A 23,199-nucleotide genomic window follows, 5' to 3' on the forward strand; every position below is an offset into this window, starting at 1 on the left:
TTTGTTGTGATCTACACAGTCAAAGACTTTAGAGTAGTCAATGATGCAGAAGTAGATGTTTTTCTGGAATTCTCTTGCTTTTTTGATGATCCAATGGGTGTTGGCAATTTGGTCTCTGGTTCCTCTGCCTTTCCTAAATCCAGCTTGTACATCTGTAAGTTCTCAGTTCACTTACTGTTGAAACCTAGCTTGAAGGATTTTGAGCATTACCTTGCTTGATGTGAGATGAGTGCAATTGTGCAGTAGTTTGAGCATTCTTTGGCATTGCCTTTCTTTGGGACTGGAATGAAAACTGACCTTTTCCAGTCCTGTGGCCACTGCAGAGTTTTCCATATTTGCTGGCATATTGAGTGCAGTACTTTAACAGCATCATCTTTTAGTAATTTCATCACCTCCACTAGCTTTGTTCTAGGGATAGTTCCTAAGGCCCACTTGACTTCGCATTTCAGGATATCTGGCTCTAGGTAAGTGATCTCACCATCGTGGTTATCCAGGTCATTAAGATCTTTTTTGTATGGTTCTCCAGAACTGTAAGATAATACATTTCTGTTGTTTAAGTCACCCAGTTTGTGGGACTCTGTTGTGGCTGCCTTGGCAAACTAGGACACCACAGACCTTGGGAAGCATCTGAAGAGGCACCGGGCCTGGAGGACTGTCTGGAGCAGTTGGGGGGGAAAGAGGGACTGAAATGATGAAACCACAGGTGAGGAGAAGGAGACCTGGACAGAGATCTAAATCCAGGATTAGCCAAGTGGAAATGAATAAAAATGAAAGTGGAGTCCATTGTTAGTTTTAAATGGAGAGTCTAGAGCTGGCAGATCTAACTGGAGAAGAGAGCCTAGGAGAAGCGAGCTGTTGCAGAGGCTGCTGGAGTGTGGGCTGCCTCACCATCGCGGTACCACGTGCAGGAGATGAGTGCTGCTGCCACAGCAGATGCTCTGAGCCAGTGAGAGGGGCCCAGGAGAAGTCCTTAGGGTATCATCATGGCCTCGATCTGAGTGCTTGAGGCCTCAGCCAGCACAAGTTCACCTGAGCAGAAGTACCTGTACACTACCCCTGACTATTATGGATGCACTCTGGAACCAGACTGCCTAAGTTCCCACATAATTTTGCCTTCCCTAGCATTCAACCCCACTCCAGTACTCTAGCCTGGAAAATCCCATGGACGGAGGAGCCTGGTGGGCTGCAGTCCATGGGGTCGCTAAGAGTCGGACACAACTGAGCGACTGCACTTTGACTTTTCACTTTCATGCACTGGAGAAGGAAATGGCAACCCACTCCAGTATTCTTGCCTGGAGAATCCCAGGCATGGGGGAGCCTGGTGGGCTGCCATCTATGGGGTCGCACAGAATTGGACACGACTGAAGCGACTTAGCAGCAGCAGCAGCAGCAGCATTCAACCTCTCTGGGCCTCATCTGTGAAAAAGGAATAGAGACTGCACCCACTTCATAAGGTTATGATGAAGATTCAATAAAATAATGCGTGTGAAATGTTTCAGTAGAGGTTATCTGTCATTATTAGAGGCATTTATTCTAATTCTTCTCATGCCTCCAATTCAAAGCAGTACTAGATGCGAGTCCTCCATCCGCCACAGGGCACAAGTGCCACTGTAACCAGAACCCTGGCTACTGGCAGGCCTCAGGAGCTAAGAGGAAAAATACCATTCGGACCAGGAGCCTGAAAAAAACTGCGCTGGGCTCTGGAAGGCCCCAATGGACATCGCATGCACACAGACAGAAGCCCTGAAAACCGCATGGCCAGGGCTGAGCCGAGAACGGGCCGTCAGAACTTGGCAGGTGGACGCTGTTCTTGAGTGGTGTCGAGCCTGCGCTCTAATCCAACTATCCTGGGGCTCATCTGTCCTGTTGGTCTTATGTCCAGCGCTCTGCAGAAGTCCAGAGCAGGGCCTTTCCCGGCCAGGGACTGTGGCGAAACCGCATGGGGAGGGGTGGGGGATGGGGAGGTGAAACCAGGTTAAGAGGATCACGCAAGTTCTCTGCCAAAGCCAATAGGAAAGGAAAGCCCTCAGGACCCCCAGGGAGCCTCCCGGCAGATTCCCCCGCCCCCAAGGAGTCAGAGGGCCTGTGGTTGAAGGTGGAAGACACGAAAGGGCGTCTCCCGGCCCGCCCTCCGGCACTGCAGACTTCTGGGCTGAGCCACCACAATTTACTCTTTGCCTTTCCTTGGACTCCTTGTGAAATCCGGGGCAGTCCGGACGCCTGGAGATGCGTTCGTCCCCCGCGGTGCCCCAAGCTTCCCCCAGCCGCCGGGCACGCGCTCGACTGGACCGCAGGGCCGGCGCGCGGCGGCAGGGCCGCCGTGAGGGCGGGGCCGAGACGGGGGCGGGGTCCGAGAGGGGCCTGGGCGGGGCCGGGGGCGGGGCCCGAGGGGGGCGGCGGGGCCCGCGCACTGGCCTCAGCCCGGCTCCTAGGCTGCAGCGAGTGGCTGGAGCGCAGCCAGCTCTCGGAAGCGGCGGCGGCGCCCTTAAATAGCATCGGGGACCGGCCGGGGCCGGCAGTGGGCTGTAGTGACAGCCGGCGGCGGACGGCCGGGCCTGCGGAGGAGGTGAGTGCTCCTTCTAGCGGGGGGAGCCCCATCCGTACCCGCTGCGGCGCCTCCCGGGTCTCGGCTAGGGCTCGGATCTAAGGCTACCCTGCCGGCCAGAGCCCGGGAGGTGGCGGCCGCAGCGGAGACGCTAGAACCCGCCCTCGGATCGCAGCGACTTTCCGCTTTTCCGGCCTCTGCCCGGCGGCTCCCCGAGTTCCCTCCGCCGCGGAGGCCTCCAAGCCGCCCGATCCGCCGCCGCTTCCTGTGCAAGAGAGCCGGCGATGCCCGCCCGCCTCTCCCCCGGGCGGCGCGGGCGCTGGGCTGGTGTACGGCGGGGTGCGGGTGACGCGCGCCGCGGATCCGGGACCTTGTTTGTGTGGCTGCGGGGACCGCCCAGCGGGAAGCCAGATCCGGAGCTGCAGATTCGGGACGATGATAGCCGCGGGGCCGTGTCGATGCTCTCTGGGTCGCGGCCTCCCTCTTTCCCCTCCGAGGCGGGTTGGGGGCATGCTCCGATCGCGCGTGGAAGCATCAGCGCCTCCGCGTGAAGGGTGGTCCCTGCATGCCACGCCCGCGGGAGGGTCAAAGGCAGCATCCGAAGCCGGTGACCACATGTGGAAATTCTCGCGGTGCCTGCAGAGGAGTGCCACAGCTGCTGTACAGGGCCGTGATGGAGTCGTTTTAAAGAGCCTGGCATGTTTTGAAATTAGGAAGTAAAAATCATGATATCTATCACCTTGCAGCCTAGACGGAGCGTGGTGGTAGGTGACTTGAATGAACACGTGGACGAGAACACAGAGACAGATGCTCCTCTTAAGATGTGTAGGCTAGAATTTGCAAACCCCTTCCCCACCCTATCCACTTTCAAGGTTATGGAGCTTAATTAATACCGTTATAATAGTGCCCTTGCCTTTGAAAGTTCAAACATTTAAGCTTCTTGTTGGTGCAGGTGTATGTAAAGTGCCCCAACTGTTAATATCCGTTTATTTTTTACCTTTGCTTAGCATGAGAGAAACTGGTTAATTTCATAGTTTCTGACAAATTTCACCTGTGATTATTATCTCCTAAACAATTATTTGCTTAACACTTACAAACTAAAAGCTAGTCGGTACCTCCAGCTTGATTCAGCTTTTTCAGACTGAGGTGGAAGGTTGAATTGGCTTAAAGCTTAAGATTTGAGTTTATGGTCTGGTTGGATGGGCTTGAGAAGGTGGGACCTTTAAAGTAACCTTCCCTTCCCATCAGTGTGGAGCCAAGTCCTGGGAAATGTTCATTCTTGTTCTGATTCAACTGGGAGAATCTCTTCTCAGGCTGAAACTTGACTCCTCATGTGGGAAAGGGTGCATTAGACTAAAGTCTTTCAGAAACTAAAATTCTGTGACTGAAAAAAGCAAACCCTGAAGAGTAACCCACTTCATATCTCCCTCCCTCACTTCAGATAGACACATCATAGACCATGTGTTATAGACCTGTTTTCTGCATTTGCTGTAAATGGAAAAGACTTTTAAAATCACCCTTCTCTCACAGTTATTGGAGAAGGCAATGGCATCCCACTCCAGTACTCTTGCCTGGAACATCCCATGGATGGAGGAGCCTAGTAGGCTGCAGTCCATGGGGTCACTAAGAGTCGGACACGACTGAGCGACTTCCCTTTCACTTTTCACTTTCATGCATTGGAGAAGGAAATGGCAACCCACTCCAGTGTTGTTGCCTGGAGAATCCCAGGGACGGGGGAGCCAGGTGGGCTGCCATCTCTGGGGTCGCACAGAGTCAGACACGACTGAAGTGACTTAGCAGCAGCTCACAGTTATTAGCATGTTGACCTATTTCCTTCCTGTCTCTGTTAAGCATAGTTTGGCGGTATTTTTTATTACTGTGGGCAACCTGACTAAAAAGAATCTCTGGGCTTTTAAGTTTGGGGCCTTTAAGAGAATGCTACTTGTGACAAATGCAGGTAAAGAAAGGTCTCTATTTATATCATACAGGTTGAGTTCTCGTAATTATCACAGCTTTTGGTTGAGCTTTGGTATAGCTGACTGTGTCCCCGCATGCCACAGTGTCCTGCTTGATGTCCAGGGCAGGCTGCATCTTTGGTTTTGATGTAGCTGTCTTGTGGAAGTTTGGAGGAGGGGATGGGGAAAGATTATGTTGTTTTGTCTTTACAGCTGGGGATTTTTTCCTCTCACCCTTCAAGTTTCACTTTTCTAAAAAGAGCATGACTGTAGGAATAAGTAGTCATTTCTAGACGTGATGTTCAGTAACCTTGGAGGGACAGAATAACTTTTTAAGGTCAGTTTCTGCATTTATTGTGCAAATTTGCCACCTATGTCCTGTGTTCTTTTGCATTTACTCTCATAACCTAATGCTGTCAATGGTGACAGAATTAATCATGCTTCGTGAACAGATTTATTTGGATGATGCAATGGTTTAGGCTCCTGTGTTCGAAAATACAAAGGAATATCCCTTAAGGCAGCTCAGAGCTGTAGGTACCTGAAGTCCCCTTCAAGCTCTGCTTTCTTACAGGCCATGGCCAGTAAGGAGGGAGATTAGAGGTGCCAGTTTTTGTTGAAGGTTAACTGTCCAACTTGGTGTTCAGACAAAAATGGCACCCCACTCCAATGTTCTTGCCTGGAGAATCCCAGGGACGGGAGAGCCTGGCGGGCTGCCGTCTATGGGGTCGTACAGAGTCGGACACGACTGAAGTGACTTAGCAGCAGCAGCAACTGTCCAACTTGGTGTTCAGACAAACACATTAGAGTCACTTCGCTTTAACACTCATTCCTGGAGATCAGGTCTCAGTGAACAGAGCTAATCTGAAGCTGCCAGTGGTTGAGTTTGAGTTTCAATGTTCTGGTCCTAACAGGAGCTTTGGGGAACTTTTAAACAAATACATAGCTGGACTTGATGAACTGGAACGTGGAGGCAGGCTCACCCGTGCTTGTGTGCCCGGCTCCATGTCATTTCCTCTCCCATTCATCACCTAAAACGCTGTATGCGAACTCTTTAGAATTCCTAGTTTGTGAAGCTTGAGGTGATACATAATTTGTACCACAGTGACAGAAGAAACTGGTCACGTAATCTGTGTTATCTTCATCTGTCTGCTTTTTCACATGCTAACATTTAGAAGTTCTTCACTGTGGGCTCCCCTGATAGCTCAGTTGGTAAAGAATCTGCCTGCAATGCATAGGAGACCCCATTTTGATTCCTGGGTTGGGAAGCTCCCCTGGAGAAGGGAAAAGCTACCCACGCCAGTATTCTGAGTGGCGTCACAGACTGAGTGACTTTGATTTTTCACTTTCACTGTGTTGGAGAGGACACAGTTATTAGTGGTCACTTTTATTCCCAGAAATTTGGCCAGCTTGGAGGGATGGCACATTCTTTGGCCAAAAACTTAGCTGGAGGTGAAGACTCCTCCCCTGTGCTTTCTTCTGCCAAAGAATACATTCAGTTGGAGGCCAATTCTGTCCCCAGTATCTAAGATTTCAGGACTGGTGGCTCCATGTAGTTGTTGAGTTGTAAATGAAAATTTGAAAGCTGTCTAATATCTAACTCAAAAACCATTTGCCCCAGAAAAGCTATATGAGTAAAACTGTGTATTTATATACAACAGTAAATAATAAATTTATATACATACAGTCGGAGAAGGCAATGGCACCCCACTCCAGTACTCTTGCCTGGAAAATCCCATGGATGGAAGAGCCTGGAAGGCTGCAGTCCATGGGGTCGCTGAGGGTTGGACACGACTGAGCGATTTCACTTTCACTTTTCACTTTCATGCATTGGAGAAGGAAATGGCAACCCACTCCAGCGTTCTTGCCTGGAGAATCCCAGGGACGGGGGAGCCTGGTAGGCTGCCGTCTATGGGGTTGCACAGAGTCGGACACGACTGAAGTGACTTAGCAGCATACATATAGTATATAATTATGTGGTGTATAATTTCTATAACATATCCATTTAATATTATAATAGAAATCTATACTTGTTATGGAAAATTGAGAACCATAAAAAATAAATCTGGGAGTTCCCTGGTGGCTTAGTGGTTTAGGATTCTGGGCTTTCACTGCTGTGGCCTGGGTTGAGTCCCTGGTTGAGGAACTAGATCCTGCAGGCTGCTTTTGATTTTGCATTGAAGGTAATATTTTTGCTCCTTTGTTATATTGTGGACACTTTCTCCATGCTGTTACATACTCTTGAAAAAAATGAGTTTTGAAAATGGCTGTCTTATATAGTTTATGTGATATGTCATAAATTATTTACCTTTCCCCTATTATTGGACATTTAGAACAGTTTACTAAATATCTTATATATTTCAGTATGTATTTTTTTTTTTAAAGTTAGGGAATATTCGGCTTTAAAGGGGCTTCCCTGGTGGCTCAGATGGTGAAGAATCTGCTTGCTAATGCAAGAGACCCGGGTTTGATCCCTGGGTTGGGAGGATCCCCTGGAGAAGGGAAAGGCTACCCACTCCAGTATTCTGGCCTGGGAAATCCCATGGACAGAGGAGCCACAGTCCATGGGGTTGCAATGAGTTGGTCGTGACTGAGCAACTAAGACTTTCACTTTCACTGCTTTAAAACTGTTGAAATTGACCATGATTTGGAAATTATTTTTTATTACTGGACAGTTTTAATGAACCATGGGTTCATGTGTTTTAGTCAAAAACTGTTGAAATAAGGATTCTTGCTTTGGAAAGATAAGTGGAAAGAAGTTAGGGCACCACAGGGGGAAGTGTGGGCTGCCTTTTAGACCATTTCCTCATTTGGGAGGGACTTCTGATAAATGTATTATCTGTCCATTGGCACACTTACTTGGCCGGTATAGAAATTGGCACTTTCCCCGTGGGTTTGTTGTGGGGAAAATGTCCATATACATAAGGCCAAAATGCCCTGAGTACTATTTGTTCTTTTGTTAACCAGAGTAAATAGAAAGTTGCTTCAGGAGCTCCTTTCCCACCAGGCTCAGCTGTCAACTACGAAGCAGGGGAGTGTTAGCTGAGCGAGCAGGATGAGGGGTCGTACAGCCAACAGCAACAGGCACTGCTCTCGGCGCTTCAGAGCTGTTAACCCAGTTCATCGTCCCAGCTACCCTGTAAAGTAGCCCTACATATATCCATATCTGATGAAAGGTAAAAAGGAACAGACACAGATTAAGTCTCCCAGACCAGGCTTTGAACCTCAGCAGTCCGGTTTCAGGGCCAGAGCGCCTACTGGCTCAGCTCTTCTTCTCGAACTTGAAGGGATCTTAGTCTAAGGGGGCGCCCTGGAAAGTTCCAGGTTATCCAGCTGGTGGCAAGACTGAGGACAGAGCTGGTTCTTCCCTGGCCTTGCTCCTTGGCTGTCCCCTGTCCTGTTCACACGTTGTCTTCACCATCAGCAGGCTGAAACGGAGACAGATTTTGATTCCATTCTGTTCGGCCAGTGATAAGATCACCTGCTACACAGCTGTGACTTAGAGAGCAAAAGGCTTTGCCTGCCCTAGAAGTTGCTCCTGTTCTATATTGTGCTAGAAACCTTTAAATGTCTTGCAGGGTTTGAAGGCACAGAGATATTGTCTATCAGTTGTGGCCTCCTTTCCCCCAAGACAATTTTAGGCAGAACCCCAGTATATGAAATAAATAAAAGCAGGGCTGCCATGGTTGAAGGAGGGCAGGGTGGGAGTCCCAGGTCACATAAACTGGAGGCACTCCGGCACCCCCTGTCTCCCCCGGTCCCCAAGGGAGCCTAACTCACTCATCACCTGACATGGTACCTGGTGCCCAGGGGCGGAGTGACTTACCCAGGTTACATAAGCTTTGTTCCCCTCGGGCCGTGACACATAGTAGAGTTTGTTTCTGGGCCCTGGGCCTATTGGGGGAATGGCTGGACCTTGGTGTCATCCTTGACTTGCGCCCTGAGACCCAGCCAGTCGGCATTTTCTGTTATTCTGTACCATGCTGCCCCGCACACATGCATTTCCTCCTTTTCTTGTCCAGGTCGCCACCCTCATCCACAGTCTGTCACCTCTAGTTTAGAAAACAAGGGTGCTTAGTTAAAAAAAAAAATGATGGTAACCCTTCCTAACACAGAGTTCTGATCAAATCCCTTCCAGGGTCCCTCTGGAAGGCCCCAAGTCTTTGGGTAACTTGGCTCTTGAGGGCTTCTGGAGTCCAGTTCAAACCGGCTGTCTCCCGTAACGGCCACATGCTAGGACTTTTGGAAGAGACTCTGGTGGCACAGGGTTGAACCAAGGCCTCTGCACCCATGACTACTCTGTACGTGAGCTCTGACTGCCACCTGACCCACCTTCCTGTGTCCCGGGTGAGCCTCCCTGGCACGTCCCCCCACCCCCCAGCTGCAGTGATATCCTGGTCCCCGCCTCCTTGCTCATGGCCTGCTTTTCAGAGGCCCTTTTCCTGGAATGACCCTCACCGTCCTCAGACTCCACGTCACTCACTGGAACCCTCAGCCGACAAGAGCTGGTGGTTAAAATGTTGAGACACTCGCATTCTGGTTAGAAAAGAGCTGCTACCCCAAGCACCACCCCCCTCCCCCATTCAGAAACCAAAGGGTTATGCCAGGCCGGGGGAGGCTCTCCTGAACCCTGTTCTGGTGGTTGGTCTACTTCTGTTCCAGTTGTTTGGTGCCTAGGTATACTGGTTCTTCAGTTTCTGAGTGGCAAGCTGCTGCCCCACCCCTCCCACCCTTCCTTTGCCTCTTCATATGTGCTTAGCTCAGTCCCCCCAGATAGGCCCCCAGCCACATACTCAGCTCTGCATTTAGCAGACCTGGTCACTGTCATTTCTGTGTCTTCAGCAGCATTTAACACAGGACCTGACTGCTTGTAAGTACTTAATATCATCTGATGACTAACTGAGGCCAGGAGACATTCAGATGGACAATTATCCCATGGATGCTGTCACTAATAAGAATGTACGTTCCATCGTTCAAGGTTTGTATATTATAATCCCTGCAAGGCTCAGATCTTGTAGCTGACATCAAGCTGTTGAAAATCCCCAGACCAAAGCCTGTGCTTTCCCGGGGTTGAACTTGGCAAGCCAGAGGGCATCTGAGGTCTCTCCGGGGGTAGTTTGTTATATTTGAGCAACAGGTGGCTATGGGCTTCACAGGAAGAAGATCAATGTCAAGTTCTAGACAATGTTACGTAACTGTACTGTAGCCTTCATTTACCTGATATTCCTACCAAAAATCCTACCTTGTTTCTGTGTGGGTGGTGAAATTGTCAGATAGCTGTTTGTTCTTCCTCTAAGACAGTTAGCCACGCTGTGCCTCGAGCAAGCCTTGGAGGTGCCCCAGACCGAGCAGGGACCTTGCTGTCAGGCAGTCCAGCCAACCACCTCACGGGGGAGGGACCCGCGGTCACAGGGTACGCCAGGCAGCTTGAGCAGCCTAGATGCCAGAGGTGGTGCTAGGCTGAGTTTTCCCTCCTGATATGAGTCAGCGACGAATGCCTCCGACTCCATGGCATCTTGGGAGGGCATGTAGGGACTCCAGCTGTGGGGTCTGGGACAGACCACCTCTGATGAGCCAGCCCCTCAGCCTGCCGGGGGCCTTGCCTGGGACACTTGGCCTCCGCACTGACCTGGGTGCCCATGACCCTCACTGTCCTGCCCTCCCCAACATTCTTCTTTCCATCACGGGACCTTGCAGGGTATTTTTGTCTCCTTCCTGGATGGCAAGTCCATGGGCAGCCTGGGCGGGCACTGTTAGCCCACGTCCTGGGTGCAGCAGGCTTCTTTATGCAGGTGCTGCAGTGAGCAGTTGCATTTATTGCCGCCCATAATCAGGAACTGACCGAGACTCTTGGCAGGCAGGTGACACAGAGGAGGAACACTAGTCTCTAAGATTGGGGGCACTGCCCACCCTCTGTTGTGGGGTAGACCATCTATTAGGGTACAGGTGGATGTGTTACAGCTTATGTAGATGTTTATTTTTTAGCTTTCTTTTCAAATTCATAATTTTGTTTCATAACATCCAGAAAATATTTATATATAGTTTATAAATAAGTGCATCTACATGTTAGGGGTACATTTATGTATGATTTTTGATGCATTATCAAAAATTTCAAGAGCCAGAATAGTAACTCCTTCTCTGCCAGCAGTGTGGCAAGATCCTTCGAAGTGCCATTTTTAAAATGAGAGAATTTGTTAGTGAAGGGAGACTAGACAGTGCTTTGTGACACTGGGCTGTGATTCATGTCAAATTGGTCTCTGACTTTAGGAGAGCCAGGTTAAGTCTGGAAGATGTTTTGCCTTTGGACCCAAGACATGACAGGGTAGAAAGAAGCGTCCTTAGGACAAGGATTTCATTTTATTCACTCCTGTGCCCCCTGCATCTGTGCTAAGTTGCTTCAGTAGTGTCCAACTCTGTGCAATCCCATGGACTTTAGCCCACTGGGCTCCCCTGTCCATGGGGATTCTCCAGGCAAGAATACTGGAGTGGGTTTCCAGGCCCTCCTCCAGGGGACCTTCCTGACCCAGGGATGGAGACATCTCTTATGTCTCCTGCATTGGCAGGCAGGTTCTTTCCCACTGCTGCTGCTAAGTCACTTCAGTTGTGTCCGGCTCTATGCGACCCCACAGACGGCAGCCCACCAGGCTCCTCTGTCCCTGGGATTCTCCAGGCAAGAACACTGGAGTGGGTTGCCATTTCCTTTTCCAATGCATGCATGCATGCTAAGTCACTTCAGTCATGTCCAACTCTGTGCGACCCTATGGACAGCAGCCCACCAGGCTCCTCTGGCCACAGGATTCTCTAGGCAAGAACACTGGAGTGGGTTGCCATTTCCTTCTCCTCTAGCTCCCTAAATGTGTGTATATATATACTTTTTTTTTTTTTTTGCATGTCAATTAAATATCATGCTGGATTGGCCACTTCAAATCAATGTTTGTGTTGGCTTTCTTTGTTTAAACCTTTGGTCAGTGGCAGGTGGCCGTGTATGTGCCAGTCTTAGTCTTCTTAGAACCAAGTCCCTGAAGCTGTAGAATCAGAGCTAAAATGGGCCTCAGAAGTGTCACCTGAATGATAGGATGTTTGGGATTTGCTTTTGTTTTTTAAGAAACATATAGAATGAAGCAACACTGACAAGGTGTTGATCGTTATTAAAATGGAAGCTGGGATTATTATGGGTACATGGTGGCTTCTTGTACTACCCTATATACTTTTGAATAGATTTGGAAGTTTTCATAATAAAAATGTAAAGAAAGCATAAAGGGGAAATAGAGACCCCAAACTAGCATTTGCTTGTTCCAAGGAGGCCAGATTGGACAATCTTTCTTTTTTCCCCCCTTCCTTCTTTTAAACACTGGGGCATTATTCTGTGACTCTCTGCAACTGGTTGGATTTGTTTTGTCTTTAGCTTCCCCGGGGCTAATCACCTTTTCTTATAGTTACCTGAACTCTGGATGTAACCCTAGCTGCCAAGGGCTCGCTCACCTTTCCACCCACAATGAGCCAGATCCTGCTTAACTTTTTCTCTTGTCTCTCCCACTCCAGCACCACAGAGGGCATCCCCAGGGCCGAAATCTCTAAACACTCAAAAGTGGATTTCTTCCAAGCTTGAGAGCAGCTGGCCTCGCTCTGTCTCTGGGTCAAAGTCTGACTTTTATTCAGTTTTCCATTCACCCCTGCTCTGTTAACTGTTTTTTGGGTTTATCCATCCCTCTGAAACCCTGCTCTATTTTGAGAGGTGTGAGTAACTCTACCCAACCATGTGTCCCCTTAGCCTTCTTCTCCAGGTCACTGCTATTTGATCCCCACGACCTCTGGGGGCAGCAAGGACTGGGCTGCTTCCTCTTCCATCTGCTCTTGCAGCTAGCCGATGCCCAGCCTGCAGCCTGCCCGGGGTGCTCTCCTGGGAGAGAAGAGTGTCCGGGCCTCTGGTGTATGTCACCAACGTCTTTAACCCACCCGCCACCCCGGTGACTCCCAGCACAGGCAGGGCCTTGGTGTTTGCTCACCCCTGCCTGCCTTTGCCTGTTCCTGTCTGGCTCCTGGCTCACTGGACTGACCTCCCTTTGCACTCCAGCCCAAACACTGTGCTTTCTTACCCGTCTGGCTGCCAGGGCCCTGGATAGTTTGGTTCACTCCTGCAGATGCGTTAACTCTTAAAGGTTAGGACAGGCGGTGAGAGCTTAGACATGTCTTTTCTGGGAGGGGCTTTCACCCCATCTGTCATTCTGCGGGAAGGGCAGTTTACCACCTGGGACCCTTTCTGGAGCAGGTGAGAAAGGCATAAACGCAGGAGGAAAAGAACTGACCTGACCTAGTTATAGCTTCTTTATCTTGAGAAATTTAAAAAAAAAAAAAAAAAAAACACACAGAAAAGTACAAAGAATAATAAAACCATAAAGCAGACACCTGTAGAATTGATGGTTTTTAACAACGGGTTGTTTCCTTTAGATGTTTTCTTTTTATACATCCCGCTGTCACCCAGAGTTTCTGGGTGGGTGGGATCCTGTTATTTGGTACTGAATGCCAGGACTGTGTGGCCAGCTTGGGCCTCTTCTAGCATCGTCTCAGAGATGCGGTGTGGTATGTTGGTGACAGAAGGGATGAATCTTCCCTTGTTCCCCCTTTCTCCCTGCCGCCCCACCCCCCGCCGCCCCAGCCCACCCTGGCTGCAGGGGACGTCAGCTCAGGGTTTTGCAGCTCACAGGGCACAGCCAGTCCCTGGACAGAGAGCTCCATGCACGTGGGTCTCGCGTTCTTTCCTGATTCTCTTCTGCCTCCTCCCGTAGCCGCTACTGGAAGTTACGTACTAGCTTTGGACAGAGCTTCTGAGGGGACCCCAGGACTTTGGTCCCTTCTCTGTGAGCAGCTCCTTGAACAAATGGACCTCCTCCTCGCAGTCCTGAGGCCTTCAGAGGAGGGCCCCTGTCAGCTGGGTCCAGCCCTGGCCGTTGTGAAAGGACTTTGGTCCTGTTTCCTCTTTGATTGTTCTCCCCTTCTCTTGGGAGCCTCCTGCCTCGGGGTTTACTTTGTGGTTTCTTGCTGGCCAGAGAAGTGGAGAGGCTTTTCTTCTGGGTCGTTTCAGTGGCTGGAGGAATTTTCCTTCTTCTGCAGCTGTGATCATAACAGGCTCTCCTTGTATTGCCTGACCAACCCAGACCACGGTGTCACAGTCTATGACATGAGGACCTGCAGATGTAATGAGGGCCCTCCCTGTGTGCAGATCAGCTGAAACCACACGCCTGTCAGACCTGCTCGTGAGCAGGGAGCTTGGCCCGCAGGAGCCTCTTCTGCCATGGTTCTTGCAGAAACCTTGGGTCGGCCTAACAGACAGCCTCCCGGTCTCTGGCCGCTGAAGCAGAGCCGACTGGCCGCAGGGCTGCACTGTCCAGGGCTGTCCCTTGTCTGACTCGTATCAGGAAATGCCCCTGTGCCCCTACCTGACACGTATCCAGATACTGCCTCACAGTCATGAATCGCTGTTTAAAGACCAGGGAAAACATGTTGCTTCTCATAGGAATTTTGTTTTGAATGGAAACGTTTCCTCTTAGATCCATGCTGTCCTGGCTCCTACCCGGAGGCTCTGAGGTGACCTGGATATCTTCACTGGGCAGGGCCTGACTGTAATTACCACTTTCCCAAGTGTGTACCTGACAGGTCTTTGTCTGGGTGTTGGAGAGAGGAAGGAGGAGAGCCGTGTGCCTGGTGGTGTTTTCTCTCTGGGGAATGCTGAGCAGGTAGGTCCTGCTGTGAGCATTCCTTGTGTCCCAGATGGCCACTCTGGGCGTTTCTGAGGGCTCCTCACGCCAGTCCCTGGGTGGCTTCTCTGGTTTGGAAGATTTGCTTTTCTGTCAGGGGAAACACACTTTCAGAAATTGGTGGCCAGCCCTAGGGTCAGGCTCTGGACTCAAGACTTTCCTCTGGCATTGGCTGTTCTACTTAAGAGAGGCCTTTGTACTCTTGCCTTCCCCATGGGCAGCCTTAATTTGTTTTACACTAACCTACAAAGCAAGAGAATTCCACAAAAACATCTACTTCTGCTTCATTGATGATGCCAAAGTGTTTGACAGTGTGAATCACAACAAACTGTGGAAAATTCTTAAAGAGATGGAAATACCAGACCACCTTACCTACCTCCCGAGAAACCTGTATGCAGATCAAGAAGCAACAGTTAGAACCAGACATGGAACAACAGACTGGTTCCTAATAGGGAAAGGAGCACCTCAAGACTATATATTGTTATTCTGTTTATTTAACTTCTATACAGAGTACATCATGTGAAATGCTGTGCTAGATGCAGCACAAGCTGAAATCAAGATTGCCAGGAGAAATATCAATAACCTCAGATACACAGGTGATGCCACCCTTATGGCAGAAAGTGAAGAGGAACTAAAGGGCCTCTTGATGAAGGTGAAAGAGGAGAGTGAAAAATCTGGCTTAAAACTCAGCATTCAAAAAATGAAGATCCTGGCATCAGGTCCCATCACTTCATGGCAAATAGATGGGGAAACAGTGACATATTTTATTTTCTTGGGCTCCAAAATCACTGCAGCATGAAATTAAAAGATACTTGCTCCTTGGAAGAAAAGCTATGACAAACCTAGACAGCATATTAAAAAGCAGAGACATTACTTTGCCGACAAAGGTCCATCTAGTCAGAACTATGGTTTTTCCAGTAGCCATGTATGGATGTCAGAGTTGGACCATAAAGAAGGCTGAGTGCCAAAGAACTGATGATTTTGAACTGTGTTGTTGGAGAAGACTCTTGAGAGTCCCTTGGACTGCAAGGAGATCAAACCAGTTAATCCTAAAGGAAATCAACCCTGAATATCCATTGGAAGGACCGGTGCTGAAGCTGAAGCTCCAGTACTTTGGCCACCTGATTTGAAGAGCCAACTCACTGGAAAAGACCCTGATGCTGGGAAACATTGAAGGCCGGAGGAGAAGGGGACGACAGAGGATGAGATGGTTGGATGGCATCACTGGCTCAATGGACATGAGTTTGAGCAAGCTCTAGGAGATGGTGGAGGACAGGGAAACCTGGCGTGCTGCAGTCCATGAGGTTGCAAAAAGTCGGACACGACTGAGCGACTGAACAATAACAGCACAATCACACTATTGTGTGAATGGATGTCTAAATTTCTGCGAAGGAGAAGTGAAGATGATTGCTTTAGATAACCATGGGGTGACATCATGCATAAGTTCGAGTTGGGAAGGAGAATGTATTAAGGCCACGTGTCAGGGGCGGCTTGCCCTCTTGTGTATCTCTTTGCCTCCACGTCCTCTGGAAGGTGCTGCTTCCTCCCAGGGCCCTCACTCACACAAGCAGCGTGGCTGCTGAGGGAGGAGGCTGAAGTTTGAAAATACCTTGAATACCCCCTTTCTCTTTGGAGAATCTCAGCTCTGTGTATATGATACATCTTCTGGGGCTTGCAGCAGAGAACCAGGCAGAATCACAGAGTTGTTCGTGACTCAGGAAGTATGTAGGAAGCACCTATCCTAGACAGAGCACCATGCGAGGGCCTCTCGAGACAGGTGGGCCGGGGTGACACCCCACCAGGAGGGGGAGCATCTCCCCAAGGGGAGCCTACACCCACCAGAAGCACAAACCAGGTGCCGAGGACCACGTGAGGGCTGGAACTAAAGCATGCCTGGAATTCAGAGGAAGGACTCGCTGCTTCTGACTGAGCAGGTTCTGTAAGAATTTTCTCAGGGAAGCAGCCTCTGGCCTATTTGGGTAGGAACTGGGCATCTTATGGCAGGACCAGGGAGCAGAGCTGTAGGTGCGGGGACCATGGAGCTGGTGTGGAGGGGTTTTGAACCTTGGGTTTTGAGGTGCCAGAAGGGGAGGAGCTCAGAGGAGGAATGGAAGTGATGAGCAGCAGGACCTGTGCCTCTATGCAATCAGCAGGGGAGCCCAGAGGAGCACACAGAAAGGACAGACCGTCCGTGAGGGGCCTGCAGACCCCTGCAGCCTTCCCTCCACTTCATGGTTTTACCATCATCCTCCGGGCTCAAAAACTCAGCCTTCCAATTCCTTCCCCCCCCTTTTTTTTTTCATTTATATCCACTTAGTTACTAAATCCTGGTCAGTATTTTTGTAAGTGATTAAGATTTTTAAAAATTTCTGATAAAATATAATATATACCATTTTAAACCACCATCAAGTATACGGTTCGGAGGCATTAAGTACATTCCCAGTGTTGTGTAACCATTACCACGTTCTAGTTCCAGAATTTCTCATCATCTGAAACAGACACCGTACCTGTGGAGCAGTTAACTCCCACCCACCCCACCCCGGGGTAGCCTCTATTTCTGTCTCTGTGAATTTGCCTATTTTCGGGCCCTTGTATAAGCAGGATCATACACCATTTGTCCTTCTGTGTCTGACTTCTTTTACTTGGCATAGCACTTTCAGGGTTCGCTCACATCTTGGCGTGTATCAGAATTTCCTCCTTTTGTAAAGGCTGAAGAGTATTCGACTGTGCGCAAGCCCTGTTTGTCCCTTCACACTGGGAGTCACACCCCAACTTTTTAAAGCCCCTGGCTGTTTATCGCCCTCTGTGTTGTGTCCCACCTTCGTCTGGCTTTGAATCTCACCGCGTACACTTGCCTCTCTAGGTGCAGCGGCCTTGCCCTTGGCCTGGGCTCTGGTCCTGTTCTTGTGTGGAGCTGGGCGGGAACTTGAACTGCCCTGCTCTGTCTTCTGATCTTTGCGTTGATGGTAATGACTCAGTGCAATGAAGACTCTTAGGAGCCTTAAGCATGCTGTCATGGGTAACTGCTCAGCACCAGCCTGACACAAGGCGCGTGCTTAGCTAACAGCGGCCTCACAGACGTCGTAATCTCATGCTGATTTCCCCGAAGGTGTACCTTCCCTTCTGCTGTGTGACTCACCCCTGTCATTCGTTCCAGATTAACTTCCCCAAATCCTAGAGGTGAGGTGGGGAGTCACTTCTCATCGTCCTGTTTCTGTCTGAAGTTAGACCACACTCATTTCTTGCCTCTGCATGCAGCTCCCCCAGAGCCTGTAATAAAGTCTGTTTTTGTTTTTTTTTTTTGCTCTTACTTAAGCCACCTCATTATTCTCTATTTGTTATCTATACCATTGTTATGCAGTTTGCTTTAAGCTTCATGAATGGGGTTGCAAGATTTTGCAGTCTATACCCCCATGTGGATATTAAAGCAGATCCCTGCCCCAAAGAAGGCGAGGTTTTCCCAAACTCTCTTTCAGTCCTCTTTTAGAGTCTTACTAAGGCTTTCCCATTTTGGAATGCTCTCTTGGATGCTATTTTGAACAATGTCAGTTGTGGAGAGGGACACCCAATCTTGAAGCCAGCCCTGCCAATCCAGGTCTTCAGTTAGTCCGTTCAGTTGCTCAGTGGTGTGACCCCATGGACTGCAGCAGTCCAAGTTTTGGGTTCTTATAAAAGACTAAGGCAAAGAAATTGAACACTGGCTAGGTAATTACTTCTAGGAGCTGGGCTTTACAAAGGCAAGTGTTGGATATTTTTGTAAAAAGCAGTGACGTGTGTGGTCTAGTTATATGAATATGGACCTGTAGGACAAATTTTTTTTTTTTTTAAACTGTCCTAACATACAAATTGTATTCCTGTAACTTAGGAGAATTTTTGCAGTGGTAGCTGCAGATAGAACTTCAAGAAATGCTTCCATTCAACCAGCTTAAATGGAAGAGATAACTGTGAAGATATGCTATAGAAAACTTTAATCCTCAAAAAATGGCTTTGGGGTTTCCAGAGACCCTATTGGGAAAAGCACGTTCAAAGACTTTGAATTCATGAAATGTGAATAGGAAAACAACAGATATTTATAAAGTAATGTATATTGTTGGATGACTTTAAAATATGTGTAATAGAGAGACTGTTACAAGTAGACATTTGACCATTTCATCTAATCCCCCAAAATATATCCGTTCCAGTTGGGCACGTTATATTTGGAATTTCTTTATTTGGGGGCATATGTGATAGTGGTGGCCTGTGGCCAATGTGAATGGGTGAGGCCTGGCTCTAATCTTATGGGTTAAAAAAAATCAGTCTAGCCCTAAACTTGCCTGGGAAAGCTATATGTCCCACTCTTGGACAACTTTAAGAAGGTGAACAGAGAATGGTTGAGTATAGAATTATTCAACTTGCCTCAGCTATTTCATTAAATCAGCTTTCAAAACATAGAGCATCTCTGTTCCCTTTCTCCTTTTAAAATCTTTTTGGAAATTGACCTGGGGAGCCACGGAATCACTTTAGTGAAAATTCAGCGGGTTTAAGGTGTTCTTTGCTTCCTTGGGAGGGAAAGCCCTAAGGCAGCGGATGGGGATAAATTCCCATGGAACTACTTGTTCTGTGTGTCTGGGGTCCTGCAGTGACCCAGGTGGTCCTTCTGTGGCTCATACTCAGGATGAGGAGATGGTCCTAGGGCAGTGACCATGGTCAGGAATTCCCGCGTGGAATGAGGTTGGGCCCGTGGACTTCGGCACCACTGTGGAACTTCTGTAGCTCCTCTCTCTATGGAGAGCCCGACTGCTCATTTAGCTCCAGAGGGGATGGTTTAAGCAAATCTAGCTTTAGGTACTTTGCCAGCCAGGGTTAAGGAGCAAGAATCCAGTGGGTTTGGAGAGGCCCGTTGAAAGAACAGCACACGGCCTGGCCGCTGCTCTCTTGTTGCTCCTGAGGCCCAGCTCTGCCCAGCTAGTGCCGGACAAAGAGGGTGCTTTCAGGGCTCTGTAAAGAGCCTATTGTGCAGGGGAGGAGGTGGAGCAAGGAACGGCAGTGTCTTGCCAGCTCGGCCTGCTGCTTTAAGGCGAGATGTCAGGACTTCCTCGTTTGCTGTGCCGGGGCAAGGGTGCTATTTATGTGGGCTTGTTGGAGGGCTGCATTCCTGGTGAAGTAGTCCGTCAAACCGCTGTTACTCAACTGGATGAAAGCTTGAGGACCTTTAGAAGGAGAGAAACATCCACCTCACTCATTTTGGGGGTTTATAAATGACACAAAGGAAATAAAATGCTAATGTAAGTATCTGTTTGCAGAATCACCAGAGCTGTGTGTGTGTGTGTGTCCTTAGAAAACGATGCTCTTGTGAGTCACACAGAAAGTGACCCTGAGCCACTCTTTTCCTGGTGCAAATAGAATGGTAAGAGGTGAACCTTTGTGTACAGTGGGTCTTGAACCTGCATGCTCCGAGGCTGGGGGTGAAGCGGGGAGATGCTAGCAGCTCTGTAGGACATGGAGGGTGCGATGGATTTCAGACGCCGAGCTCTCCTATTGATAATACCGTGGCATGTATGTTCTGGAGGGATCTGTAGAGGCTGCCTGCTGTCATGATTCCTAACCTGGGGCGTGGACTGCAGGGACCTTGTGAGCCCCAGGTGCACAGAGGAGTGTGCATGTCCTGAGTGGAGAGAGTCGGCTGCCCAGCAGAGGGTAAGAATGAATCCTGTCGAGGAAAATGTGTGAATGTAGTTGGGCTGGTGTCCATGTCTCGGGAGATACCTTTGGGAAGTCTTGGAAATGTCCAGCCTCAGTTTCCTCATCAGATTTTATATTGTGATGTTTAGATAAGACACACGACGTGAAAACCTTTCCAAAACACAAAATTGATACTGTGTGGTTTACCTCTTTTTCCCAAAGTTCAGGCAGCTGGATACTAGGACTTGTGTTTTTCGACAGTCATGCAGTCGGTTTTGATTCCCCTGCCTCTACATCTGTTTCCATCTATTTGAAGGCGTCCTTCACTCTGGTTCTTTGTGTTGAGTTCCTGCCAGGTTTTTGCCACCCTTGGGACGCTCCCTGCCATCCGTAGTGTTAGACTTCAGCTCTATAGGAGAGTCGAGAGACTCAACTGAGCGAGCTCACGTTCTGTAGCTGTGGGAGTAGCTATACAGAAGGAGAGGCAGGCTGTCACTAGTCCCGTGTTATCAAGAAATACTGGCTGCTTAAGCCTTTAAGCCGATTAAATCATGTTCTTAGCTAGCGGTACCATGAGTATATGGCCTGGCTATAAAAACTTCCTGAGATGATAATGTAGAAATTTGCTTTTCAAAAAAATTAGGGAAACTATTCCAGCTAAAGCACTGTTGAAACAGTAATAAAATCTGGGTTTTATTTATTTTACTACAACCTGTTGACTAGTACGTGTGTCTTGTGATACTTGTAGAAGACCTGATGCAACTGTTTTAAAGCCTGGTGTTTGTATTCACCTTGAGCATTTAAAGGCTATTTATTGTAGGCAATTTTCTTTGCATGTAGGTCTGCCTCCATTTCTAAATAGCCTAAGAGCTTTTTCCTTAAATGTAGTTAATCAGAAGGGAAATGATTTATAATGCCCCCCATCCATATTTAAGAGTTGTTCCTTATGTGGTCCTGTATGAGATATCGCGTTTGTTCTTCATTACGTGGACTATGGTTTTCCCATGTACGACGTTAGCCAGTTTGTTCAGCAGAGTTGATTTGCACCTTTTTACCTAGCTGCCGTCTAAGAAGTGGGAATTAAACTGATACTGAAGCTCCAATACTTTGGTCACCTGATGTGAAGAGCAAGCTCATTGGAAAAAGACCCGGATGCTGGGGAAGACTGAGGGCAAGAGGAGAAGTGGGTGACAGAGGATGAGATGGTTGGATGACATCACCAAGTCAATGGACATGAGTTTGAGCAAGCTCCGGGAGATGGTGAAGGATAGCAAAGCCTGGTGTGATGCAGTTCATGGGGTCGCAAAGAGTCAGACACGATTAAGTGACTGAACAGCAACGATAACCTTGTTGTCGTCACCCAGTAAAGATAAGAGTTTAGGTGGATTTAACTCCTTAGCCTTACAGATTAGTACCTAGTAAAAAGTTTTTGCAGGGATGCTACTGAATCAGCAATTTTCTGTTTTGTTTTTTTTTTAAGTTTTCTTTCCTAGACTTATTTCTAGAAATAGACTTATTTCTTTTTTAGTACAATGCCGGCTACTTGTAGCTTGGCTATTACCGATGCTTAAGATAAAAAAGTTAATCACTTGTTTATGACAGTGTTTGTTTTATGGGGGGATGATTTAATATTCTCACACAGGGCTGTGAGTCTGTTGAACAACTCCTGTAAATTCACATGAAATAATGAAAAGTATTTCAGGGACTTTGGGGAGACATGAGGGAAGGGCAGGGATATGTGTAATAAACTTGAAGTGCCGGGTGATGAAGACGGCCAGAATGATTAGAGGGAAAAGGAGGTATGCACATTTTATGCATAGTGTTCTGTGCATCCGTGGAATTGCAATACTGTTTATGAAATCTAACCGCTTGGGGCTACTAGGATCTGCACTCTGTCTGCCTATCTTTAAAGTCTCGGTGTCAACACCCTCTCCTCAGAGGGGTCTTCCCTGATCACTGGATCTTAACAGTGCTAACACCCCACCTGCAAACAGATAACTGCTTTTTTAAAGTTTGTATCTCCCTCACTTGAACTTGGGCAAACTCCGGGAGATGGTGAGGGACAGGGAAGCCTGGCGTGCTGCAGTCCACGGGGTCACGAAGAGTCAGACACGACTTGGTGACTGAACAACAGCACTCTCCCCCAATAGCTGGTTAACCCATTGAGAGCCCTGACCAGGTCATGGGCACCGTCTTCCAGTCCTTAGCCTACACTAGATGCTCACATTTGGTGAATGGCTGGGGTAGGTCAGTCCGAGCTATGAATTCATCTAGAAGAAATCTGCTGTCAGTGTACGGCTGACAATGAGTTCCTTTCTTGATCTGTCTCATGTCTGTTTGACATGACCACCCAGCATTTGATCATTCATTTCAGTGTTTTGTTTTGTTTTTTAAATATGCCCATTGTCTCTCTTGACTGGGGAGGCGAGCAGAAAGAAACCAGTGTCTGCTTTCGGAACTGGCACCAGCAGCGACACTAACCGATGCCTGTCCCTGCCCATGGGTGGAGCAGTGGGGTGACTGCTCCCAGCTCCTCATTGGCCCACCCTCCACCGTCTGTTCTCCTGAGAAGTCACGTATGGATTTTGTCTGCTAGTTACCTTTAGCCCAGTGGGCAGCAGCGCAGGACTGGGCATGTGACGAATGCCCGGAGAGACCTTGGCAGGCTGTGCAGGCAACGGCTGAGCGCGTACACCCCTAGCCCCGCCCCCACCCCGTGTCCTGGTCCCTTTCTGAGGTTGGTGTGTCACCCAGCAGTCAGCTGTCCGTGGCACAGACGGTGAGTGCCTTCTCTCCACAGTGGTGACCTGAAGAAATGCACTTAACCTGCTTCTTCTCTGTTGTCGTGTTAAAGCTGGAAATTGTCTGTGTCTGTGTATATGTGTGTGTCTTTTCTGTACGCCTGCACCAGGCTGTGGGAGCACAAGGCTGGATGTGACATTGCCTTCTAGAAGTACTGATGGCCAGGGAACGTTCTTGGTATTCTGTGACTGTGAAGATATTTATACAATAATGTAGATTTAAATTTGAAGAGGATTTCTGAATCTGAGGGGGGAAAAAACTACTTTCAGTCTTGGGACTTAGCTATTTAAAAGAACATATAGTAAGGAGCTCAAACATACTGTCTGAATTTATGATAAAGGTTACCACTTACTGCATTACGGGGGAGTTTTCTGAGAAAAGTCTTTCAGATAGTTTACTAGGATTTCCTGCCATATGTGTGCCAGACATACTTGAGAGTAGTTACTGATCAATCATTTTTTAATTAGAATTATTATTTGTTCTC

The 23,199-nt window shown here is 48.6% G+C and overlaps 1 protein-coding gene across 4 annotated transcripts in view; it reads left to right on the forward strand.

Moving 5' to 3' along the window:
• The first annotated feature begins 2,430 nt into the window (after nt 1-2,430).
• The window catches only part of ACSL1 (acyl-CoA synthetase long chain family member 1), a 65,390-nt gene continuing 44,621 nt past the window's right edge, over nt 2,431-23,199 (forward strand). Inside the window, exons 1-2 of one of the 4 annotated variants that reach the window (XM_055567412.1) lie at nt 8,120-8,844; nt 9,343-9,475. In XM_055567412.1, coding sequence (XP_055423387.1) covers nt 9,418-9,475 — 58 coding nt within the window. In that variant the 5' untranslated portion in view covers nt 8,120-8,844; nt 9,343-9,417. Of the gene's footprint in view, nt 2,567-8,119; nt 8,845-9,342; nt 9,476-22,636; nt 22,693-22,754; nt 22,893-23,199 lie in introns of those variants that run through there. The other 3 variants (XM_055567413.1, XM_055567415.1, XM_055567416.1) reach the window with 3 other exon arrangements.

The sequence above is a fragment of the Bubalus kerabau genome, chromosome 2 (assembly GCF_029407905.1).
Source record: "Bubalus kerabau isolate K-KA32 ecotype Philippines breed swamp buffalo chromosome 2, PCC_UOA_SB_1v2, whole genome shotgun sequence".
Taxonomy (NCBI): Eukaryota; Metazoa; Chordata; class Mammalia; order Artiodactyla; family Bovidae; genus Bubalus; species Bubalus kerabau.